The sequence below is a fragment of the Euprymna scolopes genome, chromosome 7 (assembly GCF_053919585.1).
Source record: "Euprymna scolopes isolate OS-2025 chromosome 7, ASM5391958v1, whole genome shotgun sequence".
Taxonomy (NCBI): domain Eukaryota; kingdom Metazoa; phylum Mollusca; class Cephalopoda; order Sepiida; family Sepiolidae; genus Euprymna; species Euprymna scolopes.
In genome coordinates this window covers 153448805-153475856 of record NC_136488.1, presented here as the reverse complement: position 1 = coordinate 153475856, position 27052 = coordinate 153448805, and the positions used below count along the sequence as shown (strand labels likewise).

The 27052-nt window shown below is 31.8% G+C and overlaps 3 protein-coding genes and 1 long non-coding RNA gene across 17 annotated transcripts in view; 1 reads left to right on the top strand and 3 right to left on the bottom strand.

The window, feature by feature from the left end:
• LOC145280197 (putative exonuclease GOR) overlaps positions 1 to 27052 on the bottom strand; it is a 210008-nt gene that overhangs the window by 49100 nt on the left and 133856 nt on the right. For 2 of the 3 annotated variants that reach the window (XR_013868570.1, XM_080131966.1), the window contains exon 7: positions 11121 to 11543. The gene's annotated coding sequence lies outside the window, so the exon portion shown is untranslated. Of the gene's footprint in view, positions 1 to 11120; positions 11544 to 14551; positions 15493 to 27052 lie in introns of those variants that run through there. The other variant, XM_080131967.1, reaches the window with a different exon arrangement.
• LOC145280198 (uncharacterized) overlaps positions 1 to 27052 on the top strand; it is a 178901-nt gene that overhangs the window by 139368 nt on the left and 12481 nt on the right. For 7 of the 11 annotated variants that reach the window (XM_080131974.1, XM_080131973.1, XM_080131969.1 and 4 more), the window contains 2 exons: positions 7346 to 7477; positions 26304 to 26433. In XM_080131974.1, the coding sequence (XP_079988100.1) occupies positions 7346 to 7477; positions 26304 to 26433 (262 nt within the window). Of the gene's footprint in view, positions 1 to 7345; positions 7478 to 7536; positions 7633 to 26303; positions 26434 to 27052 lie in introns of those variants that run through there. The other 4 variants (XR_013868574.1, XR_013868573.1, XR_013868572.1 and 1 more) reach the window with 1 other exon arrangement.
• LOC145280204 (putative exonuclease GOR) lies at positions 7639 to 9947 on the bottom strand. 2 transcript variants are annotated; one of them, XM_080131983.1, is made up of 3 exons: positions 9891 to 9947; positions 9177 to 9284; positions 7639 to 8909 (listed from the first exon to the last, which is right to left on the bottom strand). In XM_080131983.1, exons 1-3 carry the CDS (start codon positions 9915 to 9917, stop codon positions 8790 to 8792), a joined length of 255 nt encoding a protein of 84 aa, XP_079988109.1. In that variant the 5' UTR covers positions 9918 to 9947; the 3' UTR covers positions 7639 to 8789. The 2 variants fall into 2 exon arrangements, with proteins under 2 accessions (XP_079988109.1, XP_079988108.1); XM_080131982.1 differs by lacking the exon at positions 9891 to 9947 and having other exon boundaries at positions 9177 to 9653.
• On the bottom strand, positions 26430 to 27036 carry LOC145280208 (uncharacterized). The gene is made up of 2 exons (XR_013868576.1): positions 26960 to 27036; positions 26430 to 26787 (listed from the first exon to the last, which is right to left on the bottom strand). It is a non-coding gene; the product is annotated as an uncharacterized LOC145280208 (long non-coding RNA).

Sequence of the window (27052 nt, the reverse complement as noted above, 5' to 3'; positions counted from 1 at the left end):
TCACTTAAAAATTGAACAAGTCTATTAAAAAAAAAAAAAACAGGAGCCAATTCTACCCTTTGCAACCAAGGCCGCTAACCCCTAATATTTCCTCCTGTATCAGAAAACACGCTATATGATATACATATATCTGTACGTGATGTTGCCAAGTTAATCAAAAACCTTGATTCCAGTAAAGCAACCGGCTCTGACGGTATTCCAATTATAGTACTCAGAAAACTTCAACCAGAACTGGCACCCATACTTACAAAACTGTTTAAACGATGTCTTAAGGAGAATAGCTCCCATCACCCTGGAAAATCTTATCAGTATGCCCTATATTTAAGAATTCAGGTGATCGCTCATCCCCCTCTCAGTACAAGCCAATAAGTCTCCTATGCGTGATGGAATCTGTGTTAAATACAGAAGTAATCAACCATCTCAATAAAAATAACCTTCTTGGTGACACTCAATATGGTTTCCGTTCTGCTAGATCTACAGCAGATGTGCTTACAGTTATATCTCATAGGATTAGCAAACCTCTCGACATAGGCAACCTTTCTAGGGCAGTCGCTCTTGACATATCAAAGGCCTTTGATAGGGTATGGCATAAAGGTAGGTTTACTTCACAAGATCTCTAGCTATGGTATAGCTGGAAATGTCTTCTCAATTATTAAATCATTTCTTTCTGATAGGTTGATGAGAGTAGTAGTTGAGGGGCAAAAATTAGAAGCTCACAGTGTTATATATTCGTATCATCGAGAGTTCTCACTAGGGTTATCATTGAGGGGCACTTTTTACGTTTGGGGTATAACATAAAAAAAGGATTCCGTGTGCGTATGATTGTCTCTAATATAAATGGTTGTGTATTTGATTATCATAAAGGGAATCGTGTATGTGACATGTATTTTCAGAACCTACCTCTGCTTCTTCGATGTTGGACCATTTGGAAATTTCTCATCCTGGAGGGAGACTTGATACCTGTTTGACGAAGATTTATCACTCCAAGACGATGAATGGGTTTTATAGTTTTTATTTCACTTTCCCCAGAGGTCCTGCAGGAGGTGGAAGTGAAATCGGCTTGTGTGGGTTCTTCTTCACACACGTCAGCGTTCGTCTCCCCCCTCCCCAGTTAAGAGTGGCAGACAACTGAAAACCATCCGTCTTCTTCAAAGCCCAAATCAAATCTCACAGATCTAGCAAACCTGACCACGTCACACATACGTAATCTGGTTAGCTGACCTTCGGTTCTGGTAAACGTGTCTACCTCCACGTTTACTCTCCTCTCTCTCTCTCTGTAACATTCCTTCCCCCCTTTTTATCAAAATGTATGGCGAAGGCATACATTTTCTACTTCCCACATTTACTAAGAATGGAATATATATGCTCACCCCACTTGCAAAGAAAACTGTCATACCTTTATTCAATATACTAAGTAAAATAATATCAACAAATAATACCATGTGGCGCTAATCCTTGCGCCCTCGAAGGTCAACAACTCCCTGTGACCCCATGGTCTCTTCATAATTTAAATCAGAATTTCAGGAGCATCCTTTACTCCCGTCGACACTACGCGTGATCGATAAATTCTCGGCAATCAACCGAATAATAAAATCGAGGTCCATCTGCCTCTTCAAAACGGACTATCATCGTCCTCGGCTTTACAGATCAGCTTTTCTTCCCATAGGTAGCACACACAAAAAAAAATTTCCATCCCAAGCCTTATCCTATTCATCATAAGCCTACTCTTATTACTAGTATTTTGTGGGAAACAAAAAACCTCTTAACATTCCATATGGTGGGTAGCCTTCTATTTTCCTAAGTACTTGCATACATATTTCATTCATCTTCTCTTGAGCGATTCGTAACATAATGGCCACGTCAGCCATTGCACCCTCTCTGCCCCTTACGCCATGTCAGAGGGCATTTCATTTGCTCCCTGAAGTTGATTACAACTAGATCCGCTCACGCTGGACAGAATACATTCCGTTTACTGCTATGTCAGAAAAAACTTTTTTTTTTTTTTTTCCAAAGTCTGTAAGCGCAACCTGCCTTGAAGACACATAGCTTCACGGAAAACATCGGATTTCCACACATGAAGTACTCAAACTTGCTCCATGTTGGTTCTATTCGAAATCAATAGAAATCACGTTAATAAAAATAAAATTCGAATCATTTCTCGAGAATAATGAAATTAATAACTACCCATGTAATTCAACACCTCTCCAAAATTCTAACATGCTTGCCACAGAAATTAAATTCCATTCACGCCCCACTTTTTTCTTTCATTTCTTCATATAGTTTATTTAACCCTATATTTATCCTTTTTTTTTCTACCTTACTTATGTGGTCAAAACGTCACTCATGTCGAATAGAACATTTATTCTACTTTTCGAAAATTGAAATTAATACCGACTGAACCTTTGACACTTCCGAAACTTTTTTTTTTTTAATTATTTATTACACTGTTTAAATCTTATTTCTTTCTCTTTTTCCCTATTTTATTATTACTATTATGATTATTAATTAATTAATTAACAACACGTTCTTTCTTTTATTAATCATTCTTTCATTAGACCCCACAAGCAAAGATTCCACCTCCCCATTCTGCGAAAAAAAAATACATGTCAAAGAACAAGAAAATTCTGCCAATACCGTTTGACAACACATCAATTACATAAAAATAATAAATTAAAAAATACAGCAATATCCTATAAGCAATCACAAAGTCCCATCTCACTAACAACAAAATTCCAAATAACAAAACACAGATTCGTGGAAACCCATTTGACCACGTCATCAACTTGGTCGACTGTATAGTGCATCATCTTTTACCATTCCACAGAATTCAAAATTTTAGAAAAATCAAAGTCGTTTACAAACAATACCTAGACATTTACAATTAAAATACCTAGTCGTTTCTAAAATAAAATAAAACGACTCACTTATAAAGTCTCAGACAATCCTAACACTCGATGGAACTAAAATTGTCCATGTCAGAAAAAAAATTCCTAAGAAATAAAATCGTACAATTAGTGAAAAAGGAAAAAAAAATCACATTTCAGAACCTATCCATTGTTTTTCATCAAAAGTACATATTGTTTTTCCTTAAAAGTTACACTTGGTTCACAGTTTAAAAATGCAACAAAAATATTCATAACACATATTTGTGATTGACGTGTTTATCTTTTGGTAAAGGCTCATTCCTGACGCACACATACTACAGTCATATGTTCTATTTCTTTTTTTTTTTTTTTTTTTTTTCTGGTTTTCTCACTGGCTGTTGTTGAAAAATTTACAGAATAAGGCCATTCTTTGTTTTTCCCTTCTGATTTTGACATTAAGTGATATTTTTCTTCGTTCATAACGAGCTAATTCCTAATACGATAAACATTTTTTTTAACTATTTTCTATATATAAAGTTTTACATTCTGTGTGTCTGTATGTCTTCCTTTTCTTTCTTCGTGAACAGGTTGTATGTGTGTATTGCTTTTCTTTTTTTTTTCTTTTTTTAAATTATTTTTCTAATTCGCCTAGTGTTTTAATGGACCCTACGTTGTGTGTGTGTGTGTGTGTGTGTGTGTTGATTTGTATTTTTTTTTCTACTGTTTTTTCTTTTTCGTTTTTTTTTCATACATTTTATTGTTTTTCTTGTCCTTTTTTTTTTTTTTTCCTTTTTTTTCCCCGTGGCAACCGAAGTCATTTTTTTTCTTTTTTTTCTTTTAAACCCACCCTTGCTAGGTGGTCTGGTCAGTTACGGCACCAAATTGAATATTTGTTATATATTGGTTAACATTGAGGGGCAGGGGCACCATTTAAATCATTGAGGGGCACTTTTTACGTTTGGTGTATAACATAAAAAAGGATTCCGTGTGCGTATGATTGTCTCTAATATAAATGGTTGTGTGTTTGATTATCATAAAGGGAATCGTGTGTGTGACATGTATTTTCAGAACCTACCTCTGCTTCTCTGATGTTGGACCATCTGGAAATTTCTCATCCTGGAGGGAGACTTGATACCTGTTTGATGAAGATTTATCACTACAAGACGATGAATGGGTTTTATAGTTTTTATTTCACTTTCCCCAGAGGTCCTGCAGGAGGTGGAAGTGAAATCGGCTTGTGTGGGTTCTTCTTCACACGCGTCAGCGTTCGTCTCCCCCCCTCCCCAGTTTAGAGGGGGAGACAACAGAAAACCGTCCGTCTTCTTCAAAGCCCAAATCAAATCTCACAGATCTAGCAAACCTGACCACGTCACACATACGTAATCTGGTCAGCTGACCTTCGGTTCTGGTAAACGTGTCTACCTCCACGTTTACTCTCCTCTCTCTCTCTCTCTCTCTGTAACAACAGTATTAATGCTGGAGTCCCTCAGGGGCCATCCTGGGCCCAACTCTTTTCCTGATCTACATTAATGATCTTCCAAATCACATCCTTATATCATTTGTAGACATTTATGCTGATGACACTACCATTTATGGTAGCACATCTAAGACAGTAAACGACAAAGTTCTATCTGATTCTCTCTCCTCTGATCTTAAGCACGTGGTACAATAGGGAAAGGAGTGGCTGGTTACTTTTAATGCATCTAAAACCAAGCTTCTCTCTTTACATCATCAACATTCTGATCCACATCTGGCATCAATTGAAATGAATGGCTCTCATATTCAGGAGGTCTCAAGTTTTGACAAGCTTCTGGGTTTCACAATTACTCCTGATCTTAAATGGAACATGTACATCAAATCTGTTACCAAGGCCGCTGGAAAAATGGTGGGATCTTTCTATCGATCCAGTAGATATCTCACTGCTGATGCAATTCTCTATCTATATAAGAGCCAGGTACGTGCAAGGATGGAATACTGTTGCCACATCTGGGCAGGAGCTGCTAGAAAGGACTTGTCCTGCCTTGATAGAGTTCAAAATAGACTTCGTAGCCTCGTAGGAGATGTCCTTTTCTCCTCCTTGCAACCTCTATCTCACAGAAGAGATGTTGCAAGTTTGTCTCTGATGTATCGTTATTTTCATGGAAAGTGTTCGACTGAGCTTCAGTCTATGGTCCACTCTCACCAACTTTCACAAGAAACACTCATCTAGCTGAAAACACTATCAATAATTAACCCCACTCTTTATCTGTGCCTAAACCCAAATGTAGATTCCATGAACAAAGCTTCTTTTTTAGAACTGCACGCCTGTGGAATTGTCTTCCGCTTTCCTTCTTTCTGGCTGACTACAATATGATTGTCTTCAAGTCTAACGTAAACAAGTTCTTGATGAGCCGTTCTATGTAAGTTAACAAATTTACCGAATTTCCAGTACTAATGATTACTTTATTGTCCAATTTCTACTGTACACCCTTTCACCCTTATCCTCGAGTGGCTTATTGGCCTTCATAATGCGGTGATGCCTGTGTAAAAAAAAAAAAAAAAAATCTTCAATAGGGTACATAAAAGTGGTGCGAAACTTGCATAATTTTGATTTTAGGAAGTGCTTACGTTTAATGAGTTTTAAGAAGAAATTGAAATTCAGGGAATCTTGCTTAATTGCTATCTAATGACTATGGATTCAATTTAATGCAAATCTTAAGTATGTGAATTTTCAAATTGGAGGTTGTGCTCATATTATGCCCCCTAAAATTCCTTTAAACTATTCCTAAGAAGGTAAAATTTAGAGAATATTTATTTTACCCATCGAAGGTATCCGAATTTTCATGAAAGGCATCCACTTCTTCTTTGCCACCTTTGTATAAACTAAATAAAACTAAATATATCCCACATTACCTACCCTCTTGCCTAACAGCTGTGTTTCGTCATTAATAATGATTGGTTAATTAGTTTAGGAGTGAATCCTATATATATAAACATATATACAAATGGAACTTTATATATAAAATAGAGAACATTGTTTTCAGTACTTGCACGAATGCAAACATATTTTGACTTCCAAATCTCATCAGGCCAATGTATAGATTTTTTTCATTTTATACAATATTTGAATACTTTAACCATAACCCTCCTCCTCCACCACCACCACATTCCTCAGTCAATCAAAACTTGAATATTTTCCCCCTACCTCCTCTGGCCTTCCCTATGAGTTTCCTTGTACTTGATGTCCCCAGGTCAATTGACCCAGCTCCTCCCATGTGCTAGTTGCATTCTTAATGGGTTCATTTCTCATAGCTTTTTCAATAAAGTTCTATTTATAGCCTTGGTACCGTGGCTATTATTTTTGTTTCTAACAATTTTACCTGTGTTCTTGTTATCGAGCTAGGGTGAATATTAGTTTGTCAATCCTACTGTATTTGAATTATAGTAATTTGAGTCCTATTTGGGGTTGATTTAATATACACTTATAAGTAATTCTCTTAAGAGCTTATTATTTACACATATATACAGCATAATTACGTTGACACACTGGTTCCTGTTAAGCGACGTTGAACCTGATCAGTACTAAAATGGATGACCATTTAAGAAGTACCAGATGGTGTATGTGCTCTCTACTATATATTATTTTCAATGAACTTGGATTTTTCCTTTCCACTGGAATCTAGCAGTTTCAAGTCAGGAGTGGTGCAGATGGAAATTTTACATCCCTAGCTTCGCAGTTATACGAGCAAAAATTTTTGCAGGAAGTATCCATTGTCTTTCAAGACTCAACAGAGACCATGAATGTTGAGTGTTTAGCAATTGAGCATCAAGTACCATTCTTATAGTCTTTAAAAAAAAAAAGTATTTTAATTGAAAGCAAGAGGATGTATGCATGCACAGTAAGATCAAAAGAGAAAAAAAAACATTTTACGTATAAAAAATTTATTTACAAAAATATTTTTACAATTTTTTTTTTTTCTTTTTTTTAATTTTTTGCGTTGCTTCTGTTTGACGATTTTTTAAATTGAATGGAAGTTATTTTTGAGCTGCCTTCTTTAAAATAATATAAAATATTTTTTGAGGAAGAGTGTAAAGATCAAAAAAATTGTATGGAATCTACACGAATGAAACATTATTCTAATGATGTAAAAAAAAAAAAAAAAATGGGAGAAAATAAGGGAAAAAATGTTGGATATAATGTTACTGTGTTTTAAAGTCAGAAAAGAGACAATACAAAACACATGTTAAAAATTACACAAAACTAGAAGTTGTCTAATCGATTTTTTTTTAGTTAGTATAAACGTCTCCAATTTAGAAAAAAGTGAATATAATTCGTTTTTTGGGGTTAAATGATGTTGTGGATGAGTGATTGTTTTGGTAATTGTAAAATGATCGTGTTCGAGTTTTTCTTGTATTTTTATTTATTCTTTTTAACAAAAAGAAAATTGATTGGTAAAAGTGGCTTGTTTAAAATGGATGAGTACTTTTTTTGTATTGCACAGTTTTTGTGGAGCAAGTGAAACCATTCGGCTTGATTGAAGATGACAGTGTAAAGAATGTTATTCGTTTTCTCGAGCGATTCATCAGATGCAGATATTTCATTGTGATACAAGGTCTTTTCTCAAGAATTTCAGGTTAGTCAAAAATGTTTTCTAATAAAAGGGAAATGGATTTATATTCTTGAAAATTCAAGATGCTGCCATAATTCCGATACTGTCCAAATCAAAAATGTTATTCTGCAGTTGAGTAAAACTGACAAATTTGATTTGAGTAGAAAAAAACCATAAAGGTAAGAAAAATTCCTGTAATCAATGCAATTTATATTGAGCATCTATTAATACTTTAGTAATTGATAAGTGATAGAATTTCCTCAAGTCTCCTTCTTAATTTACATGGAGTATAATAATTTTCTATGGCTTCCTGCTGCAGTTGATGATGGACTAATTTCATTGCTGCAATGGCATCTTCTTTACTGTCATGACCATCGGCTGAAAAACAAAACCAAGACAAGGGATTACATTGTGACTCTTAGAAAGTTTTAAAGACTTTTCAAGCATTTAAACTATTGAATAGAGTCATTTATGGCTTTAACATTCTTAACAAATCTTCATATATTGAAAGTTTTGAATGCAATAAATACAGTGTTGAATATACTTACGATTATCCTGGATTTTCATTTGGAGATGATCTTGTGCCAATTTTTTCAGTCCTGTCTTATACGAGTTTCCCGACAAGCGTGCGTACAGAACTGACGTATCAACCACGTTACTGTGGACGATCTAAAGAAAAATAAAAAGTATTAAATCAATGCTAAAAGATTCAAGGAATCACATATTTAACAATGCATGAATAGAAAGAATGCCTCCTCTGCTTTAAATTAATCCATTCAAAATAAATTCTTGTTTTAAAAAGGAAAAGAAAGCTTAATTTACAATGTGTACTTTGTAGGAGGATGTAAAAAAGGTTCTTAATTAGACTATAATTTCTCAATGCTTACCTTAAGGGACCTCAAATCGCATTCTAAACTATGTCCAACAAGGATCGTATGTGCGGAGATATACCGTAAAAGTTGATCCTGTACATCTCTCAACGATGTAGTTACGTTTTTTAGATCTGATTCTTGAATTCCACTAAATCTAAAAGAAAAAAAATGTACACATTTACAAAAAATTATAACCTTTTGATTGGAGTGTCAGATTTACATAATATCAGCTAAAACCCATTTTAATCTAATGAACATGAGGGGGCAGGGTTAATACACTTTTTAACCATATTAGTGCTTAAAATATTTTGTGTGGTAAAATACACTGTCATATTCATATGCAAATCTTTCAATTATTTCGATGAATGATATTTCAAATACGTTGAAATTAAGAGTCCATATATTTTTCATGTCCATGATATTTATAAATGAAAGAATAACAAAAACAAATTAGCTGAAGGTAATTACCGCGTATTATAATCCAATATTTGATTATCTGGCTTGACGAACGTTTCATAAACAACATCACATTCCGGATTGATGAGCGTTACTTGAGCAACTTCCATGCCAGCTGTAGTATAGATCTGTTAAATAGTGGAGAAGAAAAAGTTATGAATTTCAAGTCTGGTACAAAAAACTTGCTGAACTTTTGAGATAGGCAATTATTTCAAATGGGATGACTATACTCCTTTTAATATGATCACAAAGCACAAATAGGTTTGAGGTTTGGTTTATCAATTTACAATGCAGTTTTATGTTATTGAATGCAATTAATTGAATAAAAGCTAGGTACAAAATTTTTGGGGGAAAGATTGTGTTATGGTGAGACAAGATTTAAAAAAATAACTTACCAGCTCACAATCCAGAGAAAAAACCTGCAGATGCATATGTGACATTGGATAGAAAACTGTGTTTTTGTATCCTGATGTGTCAAATTTATTATTGTGATGAACATGATACTGAAAATAAAGTGGGAATGCAATTACCATTAAGCATAGAAATTTAGCAAATAAGTTAATTTATACTTTATAAAAAAAAAAAAACTAAAAGGAATTAGTAAATAATCACAATTAAAATTATAAATTAAAACAATGATAAAATTACAACAACAAATCAATAAAAAATAATTATTTACAACTATACAATATGCATTAAATAAAAATATTGCATTTGTCCAGAATTCCCTCTACATACCTGTGACAGAAAGAAAATATTTTATTCTAATAATCACATAAATTCATCAAATAGTATTGTTTTTATAAATCAAATTTTATTAACCGATTAATGGGAATTTGTAGGCATTACAACAAAAATCTCGCAAGTTTGAATTATGTTAAGTTATTTTGTTTTTTTCTTGACTGTTTTTAAAATGGCATCGCGAGATATTTATTCCTTAGCTAGCCATAAAATATAATTTTTTGTTTTAAAATAAATCTACTTACACAATTAGTGATTTTTGGGATATGCTATTCTCTTTCTGACATGGTTATGTAAAACAAATATAGTCCTTTGTATATTTTTTAACATAGGCAAAATTTTGAACAAGAATCAAAATGTTTACTTACTGGAGCAACTGGAGTTAACTTTTCCATTGCAACATTTATAATGCTTCTCAAAACTATTTCCACCTGGAAAAAACAAAGATTTTATGCATTAAAATTAAGGATACATAAATTTCCAACATAAATTGTATAAAAATTAGAATGGTCACCATTAAAAATAAATATCAATTATTCTAACCATGATAAAATTGTTATCTACAATTCATTATGAATAGTATGCATTCAAAATTAATTTGAATGTAATAAATGTAAACAATTATATTTTCAATGAATTTTCTTTAAATACTTTAGATATACACCTGAACGATGTTGGGTAAACACGGCTAGTATTATATGTTGAAAGAGAAAAGTATAAAAACAAAGACTTACATTGTTTTGTGGCCAATTTTGCCCAGTGGTATGAGCAAAAAATATTTTCAAATGTGTTGGAACAGCGAACACAACGTCTTGCATCATCTTGTGAGAAAAAAAAGGAGAAAGGGGTGTTTATTTTCATATCTAATCACTGAAAACCATAGAAAATTTATAGAAAAATGTTTTGATATTTACTGGCAAAAAATACTCTTCGTTTGTTCTTTCAGAATGATAGAATTTTGTATTTCCTGTACCATCAGGACGGGGGAAATGGTTTTCTCGTAGCTCTTTTTCGGTTAATACATAAGACTCTAATCTTAGATACAATTCAATACCTGCAATAGAAGACAATAAGTTTTGATAAAAAATAGTACATTCTTAAAAACTTAATAAGTAAATATTTTGATTCTTGTTCAAAATTCACCCTAGTTTTAATTTTATAAAAAAAATCATCTTATGCAATTAATAAGAATTCATAGGTATTACATAAAATTAGAAGTATATAATAATTAAAAAAAAAAAAAAAAAAAAAACTGAAAACAGACCTATTATTGAGTAAACAATAAAATATGGCTTCCATAATAATTATATTGGATGACAGCATTTATTTTTGAATAATGAAATCAATATTTTTACTTTTGTTGAAAAAAAAAAAAAAAAAATTTTTAATGGAAGCTAGTTTGTGCCAGAATATGTAGAGTAAATTTTGTTTTTAATTTTTTTGTTAAATATCTTGTTATTGTAAAGTCACATGATATTTTTCTTTCAATAAGAGAAAAAAAATACTGATTTCTAGCTATTTACAAACATATTTAAAGCAAGATAGACAAAAATTACCCCCTCAAAAAAAAAAACTACTAATAATGAAGGATAACAAACCGGTCAGTTGACGTGTCACTTTCTGCATTATTGGAACTAACGGAAGACTCTTTTCCGGGTGCATTCGGCTAGTTATATTGCGTAATATTTGAATCCTGTTTATAACATTCTCCAAGCTTTCAATATTGAATTTACAATTCATAAGTAGTGCGCTCACCTCCGTAGCAGCCTAATGGGAATGAATAATAAAAAGAGGTAAATATATTAAAATTTTCAAATAAAAGAAATGTTATCAATATATTTCTTAAAAACAAACAAAAAATGACATTTTTAATTCATAAAATTCTCAAAATAGCTTACCATTCTAGATGCCATAAGTTGAGAAGTACCATTTTCAATGTATTCCTCAGCAACAAATGTGGTACATATATTGCGGAAATCTTGTGGTAATATTTTGCCTACTAGGTCAGAAAAATACAATTTCTGCAAAGAAAAATAGGTTTTGTTAAAATATGTCAGCACTTATACTCTAATAGTAAGAATTTTTGTTTGTGACATCATTTCAAGAATAAAACGAAGTCACATAAGCATTAAACATGTAAAAGTATAAAATAAACTTTTAACATTTAACAAATGATATCAACCGAAGAGTTAGATTCTTTTTTTTTTTCCGAGGGTTTCATTTAAAACTAACTTGACAAACACTTGTAATATATATCATCGTATAATAATTAGCTCACTGTGATTGACATTAAAAATATTTAAAATGTTTAAATTCAGTGTTATTTCTCGCGGTTGATGGTAGCTAATCGAGCCACAGATGGCTCGTGTTGCCGAGTTCGAATCTATCGACTGGTGTTAATCGTGACACCTTGCACTGGAGATTCCCGAAAGGCTGAAACACTAGTGTCTGTAGGTATTTAATTATTATAGTAAAAAAAAAAAAAAAAAATATATATATAATTATATGTAAGCCCCTTCAAGAATACTTAAGGATGGCTACTGTCTGTGGAATAACTAACTTTGTGGCGAGGTTCGTATCTCATGACCGGCAGGAATTGTCACAACCTACGCTGATGATTGCATAAGCATTAAACAATAGTGTCTGTAGGTATAAAAAATAATTATTGTTAAATTATATACAAAAAAAATTCAAGTTGATAAAAATTGTAACATTTTATAAAGTTGAAGAGTTTAAAGACTTAAAAAATATTTCACATTAATCGTTATAAAATATTTTTCTTTATCAAAATGAAACTACTTGATCAATTTACATGAATTTGGGAATATGACGTTTTCCAGTCCATGACGAATACATCAAAGATTTTTCAGTATTTTTTTTAATTATTAGGTTGAATTCTAAATACGAACTAAATATCCATTTCTAAAAACATTAAAAATAAAAGCAATGTTTGTGCAAGGTCCACACTCGTCAAGTGCCAATATTTTATTAAAAATAAATATCTATTTATAAAAAGATTAAAAATAAATGAGCAATTTTGCCTCTTTTTTTTCTTAGTACTTATACAGTTTAATTAAGACATTAAAAAATGAAAATATCGAAAACAGGTTATATTGTACGTTTCTGTTATGGAAGGAAGTCCTCCGGAAAAAAATTCCACTTAATATCATCAAGTAATTTCTTATTTACAGCGAAAAAACTATTGATACAGAGCAAAAGGTTCGATTTTTAGGAAAAAAGCTAATATTAAAGATGGGATGTAGTGTGGTGCGCTTTAACTGGAGTTATCTCCCCGTAGTGATTTCCAGATGTCTATTTCGAATTGTTAGTTTTAAAATAAAACAATGTAATTAATATAAAATATATTTTAATATTGAAAGTAAGCACTTGATTAAATAAAATAAACGAACAAAATATACATTTTTTGGCAAGACTGTAGTTTAGGTGGAAAAATAATCTCGACCCCTTTATCACATAAAAGGAACTAATTTCCCTAATCACCGGTACGTTACCATGTCAATAATATGGTATTTCAGAAGTTTTTTTGAAAACTTAAAGAAGACCAACTTTTTACTTATTTATTTTAAACCGTTTCACGATCTTTTTTTCACAATATCTTTTTCTCTCATTTTTTACTTCTTTATTTTAAACAACATTTTTTAATTTTAAACAGAACATTTCACGATATCTTAAGCACCTATTTTAGTACGGTAACAAAAATCACGTGATTCAATTTTTAATTAAAAAAAATATTGTTTAAACTTAAACTTTAAAAAGTCTGATAATTATTTCTATTTATGTATTGTTTATCATTAAGGTACTAGTGCAGAGAGTGATCCGGACGTAAATAATAACGTTATTATTTAAAAAGCCATTCTTAACATGGGGAAGGGAGGGTGTTTTGTGCCTATTCTATACTTTAACCTTACAATTGAATAATAATAATAAAAAAAAAATATAAAACTTTAATTAAACTTGGAAATACGATTTAAAATTAGCGCGGATCACTCTCTGCACTAGCACCTTCATTAAAAAAAAGTATTCATTGTGTACAAAAAAAAACAACAAAAAAAAAAAACGGAACATATAAGACATTTAAATATGAATAGAACTTTTCATAATTGTAACACCTTTTTTTATTTTAATTAAACGCAATATAAATAGAAGTTTTTCGTAAGTTCTTTTCAAAAACAACTTCTGAAATACCTATATTATTGTTTATATATTATTGACATGGTACCGGTGATTAGGGAAATTAGTTTCTTTTATGCGATAAAGAGTTCGAGATTATTTTTCCACCTAAACTACAGTCTTGCCCATTTTTTAGAAAGTATATTATTTAGTTACGGGCAAAAATGGACGAGCTAGTTTTGAAAGCCGATTTTATCATAATTTTTTTGGAGGTTGTCGACTACTTTTTGATTGTATTTGAAAGATTAAGGACTAAACTTAATTTCCAAAAGGAAAAAATATTTGTACATATGGGGGGGGGGGGAGTTATGAAAATGTGTTCACGGCGAGCTACCCAATTCAGCTAAATTTTGAAGTTAAATAAATTCATTGTAAAAAATCCTTTAAAAGATAAATATTAGTTTTCTGGGTCTATTTCAAAGATAATTAGTAAAGTTCTAAGATATTGAATTAAATCTAAAAGAAACCACCTTGTTTATACAAAACATAAATTAATTAGTCCAAAGCCGAGTGATTCTGGCGTTCGCAGAATGCAATAAACTACATTTTGTAAACACGAAAATTACGAAGGCCAAAAATATGTCATGTAATTAAAAGTTCTTTTATTTTTTTGATTCGTTTTAAAATTGTAAACAAATCAAAACGGCCTTTTCAAGGTATTCACATTAAAACAAAATGATCGGACGAACGAATAATATATTTAAAAAAAAAAATGACCAAAACCAACAAACGAAACCTGCGTATGTTAAAATAAAAAAAAAAAAACACGTGCGTGTTTTAAATTACTAATTGTTAATTTAGATATTCACAGTAAAAATGAAATAACCAAAATACTTACAATCTTGTGGGTGTTGTCTGTAAACATTTTAAAGTAAGTTTAAAATGCAATGAAACATTTAAACATCAGATCTTTACGTTATGGTTTAAATTTATATCCGAGCTCGCCAGTATCTGGCCAAACGTGGTCAGAAAGTTTTTTTCCCGCGTAAAAGGATAAAGGATTAAACCCTTATCCTCGAGTGACCTCTTAGCCTTGATGCCTATGTAAAAAAAAAAAAAAATCCATAATGGCTGATTTCAACGTGCTCTCATAAAAGCATGTTTTTTCCGCTGTAAAAAAAAAAAAAAATCTACTCCATAAAATTAAGTTAAATTTTTTTTCGAATACGAATACGTGCAATATAAACATTTTTTTTCGATATTTTCATTTTTTAATGTCTTGATTAAACCGTACAAGTACCGACATTTTAAATGACAAGAAATATTTTTCATCAAAAAAGAAAACTAAAAGAAAGCGGTTCATTTCTTTGTGTGTGTTATGTAGTTTTTAATGCTTTTTAATTGATCTAAAAAATTAAGTTTTCACGAGCGGTTTACAAAAACATTTATGATTTTTGTTCTTTTTTATGGGGGTGGGATGTAGAACTCGTGTAGTTTAACTCTTGCTTCTGAAGTTTAATTAACCGTTTTTCCGTAAGTAAGGTGCCGACGTTTACTGAGTAAAATACCGTTTAATATTTCACAAAAATTCTGTTTACATTGGATAGGGGGCGGTCGAGGGGCTGGGGTGGTGGTGGTGGCCGTTGCCATATCAAACGAAATTAGACTGCAGGATTAATGAAATTAGTGGGTTGTCAGTTGAAAGATGAATATTATGAAAGGATTAGACACAATTTGAATTCGCATAAGGATAATTTATGGTTAGATTTTGCAACTATTGCCTCACAATTTCATGTGCAGCTACCTTTACAGAGAGTATCTATTATCTTTTGAGACAGCTTCCAGGCCAACTATGTCCATGCCTTTTTCTTATAAATTCTATCTTATACAGCGTTTCTTTTGTTAAAAAATAGATGCTATGTTGCATTTAAAAAAAATTTGCATTTTTATGAAATGAGCTATAAATGATATTAGTTTCAACATGTATGCTATTGTTGCTTGTCCTAAAAACAAACCTCAGATTTGAGTGTGTGTGTGTGTGGGGGGGGGGATCATAATGTATATACTATTAATACTACTACTTATGATGATAATTATATCCTCCCAAACTGTTGGATATGGTAGACTTTTTAGCCTGTTGATTTAGAATAAGTAGTTTATGCACAATTGATGGTTGAATATGGTTAAATTTGTGCTCATTTTTGCACTAAATACTAGCCACTATAATTCCCTAACTGTGCATTGACTGTGTACTATTAGTTTGCTGTATCTTTATTATAACAAAGTCCATACAGAATTTAAGTCAGATTGGCACAGTAGTTTCCAAGAAAAAGTGGAACAGACAGTGACTAAAATAAATATAATATAGATGTAATTGCACAAAATTTGACATAAACTTTAAAATACTGAATACAATTAAAGAATATCTATTATTTTGATTACTATTCTCATCTCCACAATATTTCGGTTGATGTAAGCAAGGTTAAGTCTAATTAGTACCAGATGGGTGATCATTTGAGAATACCAGGCGCTGTATGTAGGACATTGACACTTTCTGCAGCTCCTCCATCCCACTTGGCCTCCAGCTATCTCAACTCTGTCCTGCTGCTGGATCAGGCTGGTTGAAACGAGAGTAAGGCTGGCTCTACATAAACCATTTTCACTTTAAACTCCCAGTGCGAGACCTGCATCATCCATAGGATGATCAGATAGTCTTTGTCGTTGGGTGATCATTTGGGAATACCAGGCGCTATATGTAGGAAGACTTTGATACCTCCCTACAAGAGCTACAAAAACTTAGCATCATCTCCCCTGATAAGAATATACATGCGACTGGGAACCGCTTTTGAATTTAATATTCCCATGAAACTTCCTCCTTTTCTCAATTCGTTATTCATGAGGGAGTAGAAGTGTTAATCTTTGTTATTTTTACTTATTATTGCCTGTAGTGAAGATTGAATTCTCAACTGTTGTTTAGAATTAACAAATGCCTCATCTGTTACTACCTGGTCATGTCTGATGGAATGTGAACAATCTACCCTAGTTTATAAATAACGGGCTCAGTTTGAAATTCTGTATAGATTCTTGGGTTCAAAATAAGAATTCCCAAGTTCCTAATAAAAACTTCTAACAAGCCTTTAATCTAAATTATTCCCCTCACTTATTCACACAAACCTTTCGGTGGCAACTACTCTAAAACCAAATATTGTTTAATAAATGAGTTGGGACTTTTTTTTTTTGTTCTATAGTTCAACTTTATAGATTATTTTGCGCGAAAGAGTTATCCAATTGCATCTTTTCTTTTCCGACATTGGTTGCAACTTCGATTGCCATAGTTACAACTAATGCATTTATAATCCTCTCGAGTTATTTCCCTTGCCTTAGGAGTTAAATTTTTAAAAAAAATCGAAAACACTGAGAATTAGATTATTTGAAATAATATGGAAATAAGTTATTTCCATATCTGCTACATAATGAATTTAGTTTGTTTATTTTTCAATAAAATATATAGTTAGCATTTAGTAGACTATTTTTTTTGGTTCAGTATTTGTTTTTAAAATATATTTGAAAATTCAAGTTAGCTATAAAAACGGTACATTTCAACAAAAAAGAAAAAAAACTGATACTTATGGCGAATGCGGTCTGTGCTAAAATAACGTTATTGTTTAGAAACACATTCTTAATATGGAGAGGAGACAAAAAAAAACAAAAAAACTATTCTGTAATTTCATCTCATAGTTTAATAAAGATATCGTAAAAATTGAATTTAACTTGAAAAACCCAATCGACCGTCAACTCAAGACGAAAATTATTAAAAATGTAAAAGAGGTGGGGATTACTTTGTTGATATAATAAAGAGACATTGGAAAATTTGAATTTTGCGTACAAAAAAACAAACAAAAAACAGCTAATCAGAATACGCATTTACTTGCTTATAATCAACCAATCAGAATGATTGTAGTATGTATAAAAAATCAAGATGGCGGCTCCCGGTGAAAACAAAATATCTAAACGAAGCCAAACTATATTCTATTACATATTGGCAAAATAAAATCTCGCATTTTCTTGTTCATTTTATTTTTTTTTAACTGTTTTAGTTCAAGACTTAATCTATTATGAATAAATATGAAATTACTAAGTGTTCAGAGGGTGAAATATGCTAGGATAATATTTTTTTATTTTAAATCGCAATATCGAAAACATGAAAATACGTCGTTTGCTTTGAGGAATCGCAATTGTAATAGCACAAAATAAATCTAAATTATAAATCAGTAATTTTCGTAATTTCAACGCTTTTAAGTAATCTAATCTGGGTAAATTTATAATTGAACATTGTTATTTCTCTCCCAACCTCTATGATTTTTTAAGTAATTATTTTAGATGAGTATTCATGAATACATTGAGAAATTTAGCTGAAAGAAAAAAAAAATATATATATTAGAATTTTAGTATGGGGATATATTTTCCGGGCCATTCTAACTTTTACAGGAAACTAACTAATCTTTTTATTACTAACTCTTAGTCCAAGTGGCAAAGACATAAAATGATATGTAATAGTCTAAAAACGTAAAACCTCCCCAAAAAGAATATACTGTAAGAAATTGCTTCCCTACACACCCAATTTCCTCCTCCCTGCAGATAGCAAATGAAATTCCACAAACAAAAGCCATACCTTTTAAAACTCAAATTTTATTCAAGATGTATCAGTAAATGAAAGTTCTTTGGTTCACAGTAAGTCCCTTGCAAAAACAGTGGCTGAATTTGCTATCCATACGTAGTGGAGCCTTTAGTTATGATTCCTCTGTGGGAATGTTAGTTTCGGGTTTCCTTAAACGGATGTCCATGGTGAACACGGCGTGAATGTTTGTCACCCAATATGGCATATTTTAGGACCTCGTGGTCTCTGGAAGAAATAGGAATAATTTCCTATAATCAAATATATCAAGCCGAACACTGTAGAATATCCACATTGGGTAAAATACGTTCAGCAATTATGTCGTCTCTGTATTTAGAGAAATGTCCTTCGTCCACCTACTGCATGGTGTCCAATGAAGGTAAAATCCTGGCACTCTATAACAGAGCACCGCTGTGAGTTTTTACAATACATAATTTATCTGACATAGTAAATAGGAAAAAAATGGTTATCTGCTTTAAGAGGCAAGAATGGTCCGAAAATGAGGGATCATTGTATGTTAAATTTATGTGAAACTGATCTTTCATTCCAAATTTTTTTTTTTTCTTTCTGTCAAATTTTTCAGTATATTCATATATAGTTGCATAAAAATAGAATTTCAAACCTTTTGGAGAGTGGCGAGGCAAATTGTTAATCCATTATAATGTCCTGCAATAATTTTATCTATTACGTCTTAATATGCAAATTTGTTTTTTTAATATACGGCAACAGTTTGAAGAGCATTTGTGATCAAAATTGTTGATTGTTTTTTACTTCTGATCTGTGGTGCAATGGGGAAAATAGCTTTTAATTTTATGAATTCTAAAACCCAAAACCTGCTTTCACTACCAATGTTGAAACCGTTTTCATCATAATCTAGTAGGGAGGGTAATGTCAGACGTTCATAAGAACAACATATTTATTAACTGCAAAGAATTTTCCTTACATCAGAGTTTTCATAAGCAGAATTTCTTTCCAAGAATTTTCCATCTGTGAAATGTTACCACAGAAATGCTTCCGTATGCGTTACAACTTAGTCGTCTTCACGTTCAATGTCAACAGACATATTGTCATAAATAACTACTTTTATTAATTTTATTTATCATTTTCAATTCGTGCACAGTGCCTTACAACTTACAATCTATTCATTAACCTTTATCTTGAGCTTTGATAAGTATTGACTCTTCAGTAACAAATAAACGCATTACACATTAAAGTTTTCTATTAATTTCAGACATGATTATATAAACATTTGATTTCATTAATAATGATTCACTGGAGGAGATAATTGTAGAATTTAAACTAAGAAATACTTCCCCCCCCCACAGCAATTTACTTTTAAAGGATGCGAAAATAAAAATTTTCATGAAATGTTTTAGATTTATCAAATAAGTAATGAATATTGTTTTAAATATAATATTTTTGGTGTGTGTGTAAGTTATTGATTTCAAATGCTCATGAAATGGTCTAGACATCAACAGTACTTAGCTACTAAAAAGAATGAGTCACCAACGAAAAAAAAAGGTGGGCTCTGCATTCTAATTTCATTAACTATATATGCCAGCTAGACCAAAATATGAAAAAAAGCTAGAACTGGCAAAAAGTAAAACTATAATGTGCAGAATATCTGGAAAAGAAACAGAAAAGCTTGTAAAATGTTCAATAAATTCTAAAATTACAATAAGAAAACGGACACATCGCATGGAAATGAAAAAAAGCCAAAAAAACAAGATTGTGTAGCAGTTAATGAGTAGTACAATAATTCCTGGTACTTGAGGAAACCAAGCTAACTTGAAAAGACTGGTAAAGCATTTAAGGTTTTTGTCAAATTTGTTCACAACCAAACAATTGAAACCAAGAAATAACGAGACTGAAAAGTTTAAAAGACTGTCAAGCAGATACAAGAAATGAATGGTGTTGATACTTACTCATATAAAACAATATTTAAGACAAAAGTTGATTAAAAACTTCCCAATTTTGTTAAGTAGTCCTAAAATGTGGTCACAGGATGACCTTGACTATGTGAATGACATTTCAAGGTTTTCTCCTGTAGAGTTAAGAGTACTCCATGAGGAAACCAGACCACAACATCAAGTGAAACACACTAATCACAAAATGACACCGACTTACAATCACTATTAAAAAAGTCATGCACTCTCAAATTAAAATTCTGTTTATGAATCAGATATATACTATTAAAAAAGTTAAACCTGTGTTATGACCACCAGACAATAAATTTGCAAGAGGCTGAAAAGACAGTATGCCACATTTGATATAATTTTCTTGCATGGATAGATAGTGCATATAAAGCGTTAGTACAGAAAAAAAAATAGTGGATATATTTGCCTCTGTCCATAGCAAACTATTTCCCAAGACATATTTTTAGCTTCTAATGGATGGACATTGATGGCAAAATATTTTTATGGTTGTACACCATCTTTCTAGATCTGCACAATTGGTTTATAAAATGCTTGGAACATTGTGCTTCTAACTCAATTTTAAATCAGGACACTGCCACCCACCCCCCACTTTTTTTTGTTTAGTCTTTGCAGGTGGGTATGCTGACATGTATCAAGGTTGAATTTGGGTCAAATACTTTGACGGTTCCACTTCACTCATAAAATGGAGTGTCTATTCCGAAAGCCATTCTTACCATGGCGAGGTTGGTCATGTCTATTCCATACAACATTCTTAACACGAAGAGATTAGGGATGTCTATTCCAAAATATGTTCTTAACATTAGGACGTTGGGGATTGACCACCAACAACAACCGTAGTTGATTTTTTTTTATGAAGAGGAGGCATGCATCCCACTGGGCAACACCGGTTAACAAGTCCTGCTAGTGATCAATGTGGTCAAGCAATGTGAACTCTGGTCTGTAACAAAATGATCAAACATAGTTATAAACATGATTGAAAACATAACCTCCTCGGTGTAGGTAAAAACAGCTATAATTTTGTGACGAGTCATATTGGTAGAATATAAATGACTCTACATGAGAAATATCAAGATTTAACAAACAAATCTATTAAGTTATACAGAATATTGAAGCAGTATTACAGAAAATGTTTGAAAAAAAAAAAAGTTTTATTTTCTACAAATATTCTTGACTCTGAAATAGACTATAGATATCAAGTCCAATATAATAAAGAATTTAATTGGAAATAAAATATTTGTATGTTAATTGGTTTGGGGTTCTACTAGGGTTTTACGTAAGTCATCATGTTGTATTTGAATGATTGTCAGCCATCTTTAAATATGGCTGGCGTTCTCGCACATGCACAAGATTTATGCTTGTGAAAAACAGTATAATGTTCAGGAGTCTGACATTCATTTGGCACCATCTTTTCTTCCGCAAAAGGTCACAGAATCAAAAATCTAAAAGGATTTTGACCTTTGGGCCCATAGAAATAGCATAGTTCATATTTTGCATAAGTATCAAAAATATACATTAAAGAAAAATGGAGAGTGTAAGGAGATTATATAGCGATATAATTACAAATATTTTCGCCTTAAAAACATATTTTATGAAGTTTTAGAGGTTTTGATTAAATACGGAATGTCCAAAGCATTTTAATAGAATGTGCTTTGGTGAACTTCAAGCACTCAACATAAATATCACTCGACTAAACCGACAAGCAGCAACATCCCACCCTTACACTATAGAGATCCCTAGATGTTGAAATTCCTTTTGCTCAAATAGTTTCTTCCTTCAAACTTTAAGACTCTGAAATTCCCTCCCAGGTTCCTGTTTTCCTGACTGTACACACATGCACAAGTTCAAGTGTAATGTGAACAGACATCTGACTGCTCAACTCCCTACAAATTTGATTGCACAAAGTAGCCTCTTATGTCAAAGTGGCACTGTGCCTTGTTTTGGAGACTTCATTGTAATCCCAAAGTTATAGAAGCAGTCTGTTGATCAGTCATAAAAATTTAGAAGAAAAGATGAAGAAGGTTACATCTGAAGAACCATCAGGTATCGTTGCAGCAATGTTTAATCATAGTAATCCAAAATGATAAAATAAACAAAACGGATTTTAAGATTTTGGTAGAAGAGTGTGAAAAAAATAATTTTTTTTGGGGGGGGGGGAAGAAAAAGAATGAATTTTAACTGAAAGGGAAAGGATGTATTTATGCAAATTAAACTCCAAACAAAACATTTTTATATATATATATATCTTTAAATAAGATACGCGGAAGATTCTCTAGAGCCCTTTCGGCTATCACTCATCAGGAGGAAATCGATAGCGTAACAAAATATTATCTCAAAAGTTTAGAGAGTTCTAAAGGGGAACTATTGAATGTGCCAAAAGTATAGGGACAAACTAAAATTAAATTTATTTTCGTTTAAAAACGATTAAAATATTGGCACAACGAGGGGAGAAAAAAAAAAGTGGAACACCTTGCTTATGGATTTTGGGGAGATCATACATTCTGGGACGTTGTGATCCAGAGGGTCTAATCCTGTCATAGACGTCCTTGCAAAAAACATTCTTTTTAATTAGTTCAAGTAGACGCCTTTGCATTTTGACTTCGTTCTTGACGGATAATACTTGCAAGAACAAGGCCAAAATGTAAAGGCATCTACTTGCACTATTTAAAAAGAATGTTTTTTGCAAGGACGTCTATGACAGGATTAGACCCTCTGGGTCACAACGTCCCAGAATGTATGGTCTCCCCAAAATCAATAAGCAAGTTGTTCCATACTGTTGGATGAGACTATACGTATATGTACCGACGTGCTGTATGGTGGTCGCCTGACCGCTCCATGGTTTTCTAAAGAGATTCTTATTGAACTCGTTTTAATGTGTACAAAATCTGTGGAGTTTAGTTTTTGTGATATCATGTATTGTTAGGTTGACGGCGTTTCAATGGGGAGTCCGTTGGCCCCAAGTTTAGCGGATATTTTTGTTGGATATTATGAATCCATTCTGTTTAACTCTATAACAAAATCCACTACATATTTCAGATATATGTTGACAACACTTTTACTATTTTTCCATCGCAAGGTAAAGCGTCAACATTTTTAATAGGTTGAATTCTTTGCATGGGGCTCTAACTTTCACTATGGAAAGTGAGAAAGATAATTCACTTCCCTTCTTGGATGTTCTTGTCGAACGTTCAATGGGTGGGGGTGGGGCTTTCTCACTACAATTTGTAGGAAGCCGACATTTACTGGCCTATATGTGAACTGGTTGTCTTTTTTACCAAAATCATGTAAGATTGGCTTAATTAATACTTAGGTACATAGAGCCCTCATGATTTGTTCACCTAACAGACTAGAGGCCGAACTCGATAAGATCAGGGAAATATTCATCAATAATGGTTATCCTGTTGACCTTATTGATGACTGTATTTTCAAAAAGGCTGCGGATTTTAAATCCCTTAAAATGTTTGGACCTTTGAAATGCCCGGTTTATTTAAAATTACCGTGGATTGGGGATAAGAGTAATAGACTTTTCAAACAGATTCGCAGACGTATTTACCACTGCTTCTATTCTGTGTTGTTGCTTTTGGTATATACTACGAGACCTGTTTTTCCTTCTTTTCACAAGGATAGTTTGCCTTACATCCAAAATAGCAATATTGTGTATCAATTTAAATGCCAGGGCGATGCTGGTTATGTTGGGCGAACATCCTTGCATCTTTTGACTCGTATAAACCAGCACGTTCCATCTTAGATCAGACATGGGAGGATGGGATCTGGTAGTCTCCCTCCTTCTGCAGCCTTGGACTCTGCTATTGGCCAGCATTTGGTTGACAATCCATGCTGTGCTGATAGATATAAAATCGAATGGTTCAAGGTGCTACATACAGCGGACTCCAGAAACCATTTAAACATTTTGGAGTCTGTCTCTATCGCGGTGCGTAAACCTTCTTTATGCCTGCAAAAAGAAACGGCGAACACATTGTTTCTCTTTGGGGAACTTTGAATCTTTTCTCCCGCCTTTTTTTTTTTTTTTTTCTCCCCTCGTTGTGCCTATAAAGTTTAATTTTACTTTGTCCCCGTACTTTTGACACATTCAATAGTTGCCCATTAGAACTCTTTCAACTTTCGAGATAATCTTATTTTGTTACACTATCGATTTCCTCCTAATGAGATGATAGCCGAAAGAGCTCTAGAGAATCTTCCACATATTTTATTTAAAGCTTTATACAAATTTTGTACCTCCAAACATTTAAATATATAAATTTTATTTAGAAAAAAAATAATTTTCATCACGGTGAATAAGTCAAGACTCAGTGATTGTCTCCTGTCTGTGTCAAAAGCACTAAATTATTTTTATTTTTTATGAAAATTCTATTTGATTATTTTTCATAATTTTCGGTGTACAGCATTACTTTTCTATACCAAGTAAGTACCTCATACATTTTTGATGCTATGTTTAGACTGAGACGATCTGAATTTTGATTCTTATCCAGAATGCCCTTTTTGGAGAGCTAGACTTTCCCCACATTGCCTAACTGTTTCCTTATGAGGAGACGAGTTCATTTATTATTTTAAAACCAATATCAACAGTACAGATAGATGAAATTTTAATAGGTATGTATTTAAAATTACAAAACTATTTTATTTTTAACTCAGGAGTCATCACTTATGAAGGCCAAAAAGACACTCAAGGATGGTTGATAAAATTCGTGAATTGTCAGTTGTAAGATGAAGAATATTATGAAAGGATTGAAAATCATAAATGGACACTGTTTGAATTCTTATGAGAACAGTTCATGGCAAGTATAAAGTATTTGAACGTATAAAAAGTACATAAAACTACAATGTAAAAAGATTAGCTAATTATGCAAAGCACAATTCAAATAATAGTTTATCACCAGAAAACAAAAATAAAGAAATTATTCTGGAAACATTCCATGTTTCATGAGTGAATTTAGTGAAAAAGTTAAAATTTAGATTGAAAAAAAAATCATTAAAAAAAAAAAAAGGTTTTCGGCTAAATGTTAATTTTTGATTTTTGTCTAAGATTCAGAACATTAACTTTTAATTTTCTATTTTTATTGAATTCCAAATTTATTTTAATAATTCATAAGCACCAACTTTTCAGATTATAAATTATTTTAAACAAAGGTATTAATGGTTCCTCTACTTGATTTTATAAACTAGTGTTTAGTTCCTGTAAATCATATTTACAAAACACGTTTATGGTTAACTTGTTTAGAAAACTCACTTAAAAATTGAACAAGTCTATTAAAAAAAAAAAAAAGGTTATAACCTGAAAATTTAGAGCTAAATCATAGTAATAAAAAACTATTTAAATTAAAATGGGTTTTAGAGTGAAGGTGGAAGAAGAGTAAAACAATGGGGGGGGGTATAATAATAATAAAAAAAAAAAAAGAATTTTAATTGAAAGCAAGAGGATGTATGCATGCACAGTAAGATCAAAAGAGAAAAAAAAAACATTTTACGTATAAAAAATTTATTTACAAAAATATTTTTACAAATTTTTTTTTTTTTGCGTTGTTTCTGTTTGACGATTTTTTAAATTGAATGGAAGTTATTTTTGAGCTGCCTTCTTTAAAATAATATAAAATATTTTTTGAGGAAGAGTGTAAAGATCAAAAAAATTGTATGGAATCTACACGAATGAAACATTATTCTTATGATGTAAAAAAAAAAAAAAAAAAATGGAAGGAAATAAGGGAAAAAATGTTGGATATAATATTACTGTGTTTTAAAGTCAGAAAAGAGACAATACAAAACACATGTTAAAAATTACACAAAACTAGCAGTTGTCTAATCGATTTTTTTTTAGTTAGTATAAACGTCTCCAATTTAGAAAAAAGTGAATATAATTCGTTTTGGGGGGTTAAATGATGTTGTGGATGAGTGATTGTTTTGGTAATTGTAAAACGATCGTGTTCGAGTTTTTCTTGTATTTTTATTTTTTTTTAACAAAAAGAAAATTGATTGGTAAAAGTGGCTTGTTTAAAATGGATGAGTACTTTTTTTGTATTGCACAGTTTTTGTGGAGCAAGTGAAACCATTCGGCTTGATTGAAGATGACAGTGTAAAGAATGTTATTCGTTTTCTCGAGCGATTCATCAGATGCAGATATTTCATTGTGATACAAGGTCTTTTCAAGAATTTCAGGTTAGTCAAAAATGTTTTCTAATAAAAGGGAAATTGATTTATATTCTTGAAAATTCAAGATGCTGCCATAATTCCGATACTGTCCAAATCAAAAATGTTATTCTGCAGTTGAGTAAAACTGACAAATTTGATTCGAGTAGAAAAAAACCATAAAGGTAAGAAAAATTCCTGTAATCAATGCAATTTATATTGAGCATCTATTAATACTTTAGTAATTGATAAGTGATAGAATTTCCTCAAGTCTCCTTCTTAATTTACATGGAGTATAATAATTTTCTATGGCTTCCTGCTGCAGTTGATGATGGACTAATTTCATTGCTGCAATGGCATCTTCTTTACTGTCATGACCATCGGCTGAAAAACAAAACCAAGACAAGGGTTTACATTGTGACTCTTAGAAAGTTTTAAAGAATTTTCAAGCATTTAAACTATTGAATAGAGAGTCATTTATGGCTTTAACATTCTTAACAAATCTTCATATATTGAAAGTTTTGAATGCAATAAATACAGTGTTGAATATACTTACGATTATCCTGGATTTTCATTTGGAGATGATCTTGTGCCAATTTTTTCAGTCCTGTCTTATACGAGTTTCCCGACAAGCGTGCGTACATAACTG

Excerpts from the sequence above, each read along its gene's own strand:
- LOC145280204 (XM_080131982.1), bottom strand. The coding sequence starts at position 9,314 with ATGGTAATTGCATTCCCACTTTATTTTCAGTATCATGTTCATCACAAT. Across the intron at positions 8,910-9,176 it reads TTTCTCTGGATTGTGAGCTG|ATCTATACTACAGCTGGCAT; the intron begins GTAAGTTATTTT and ends ACTATTTAACAG.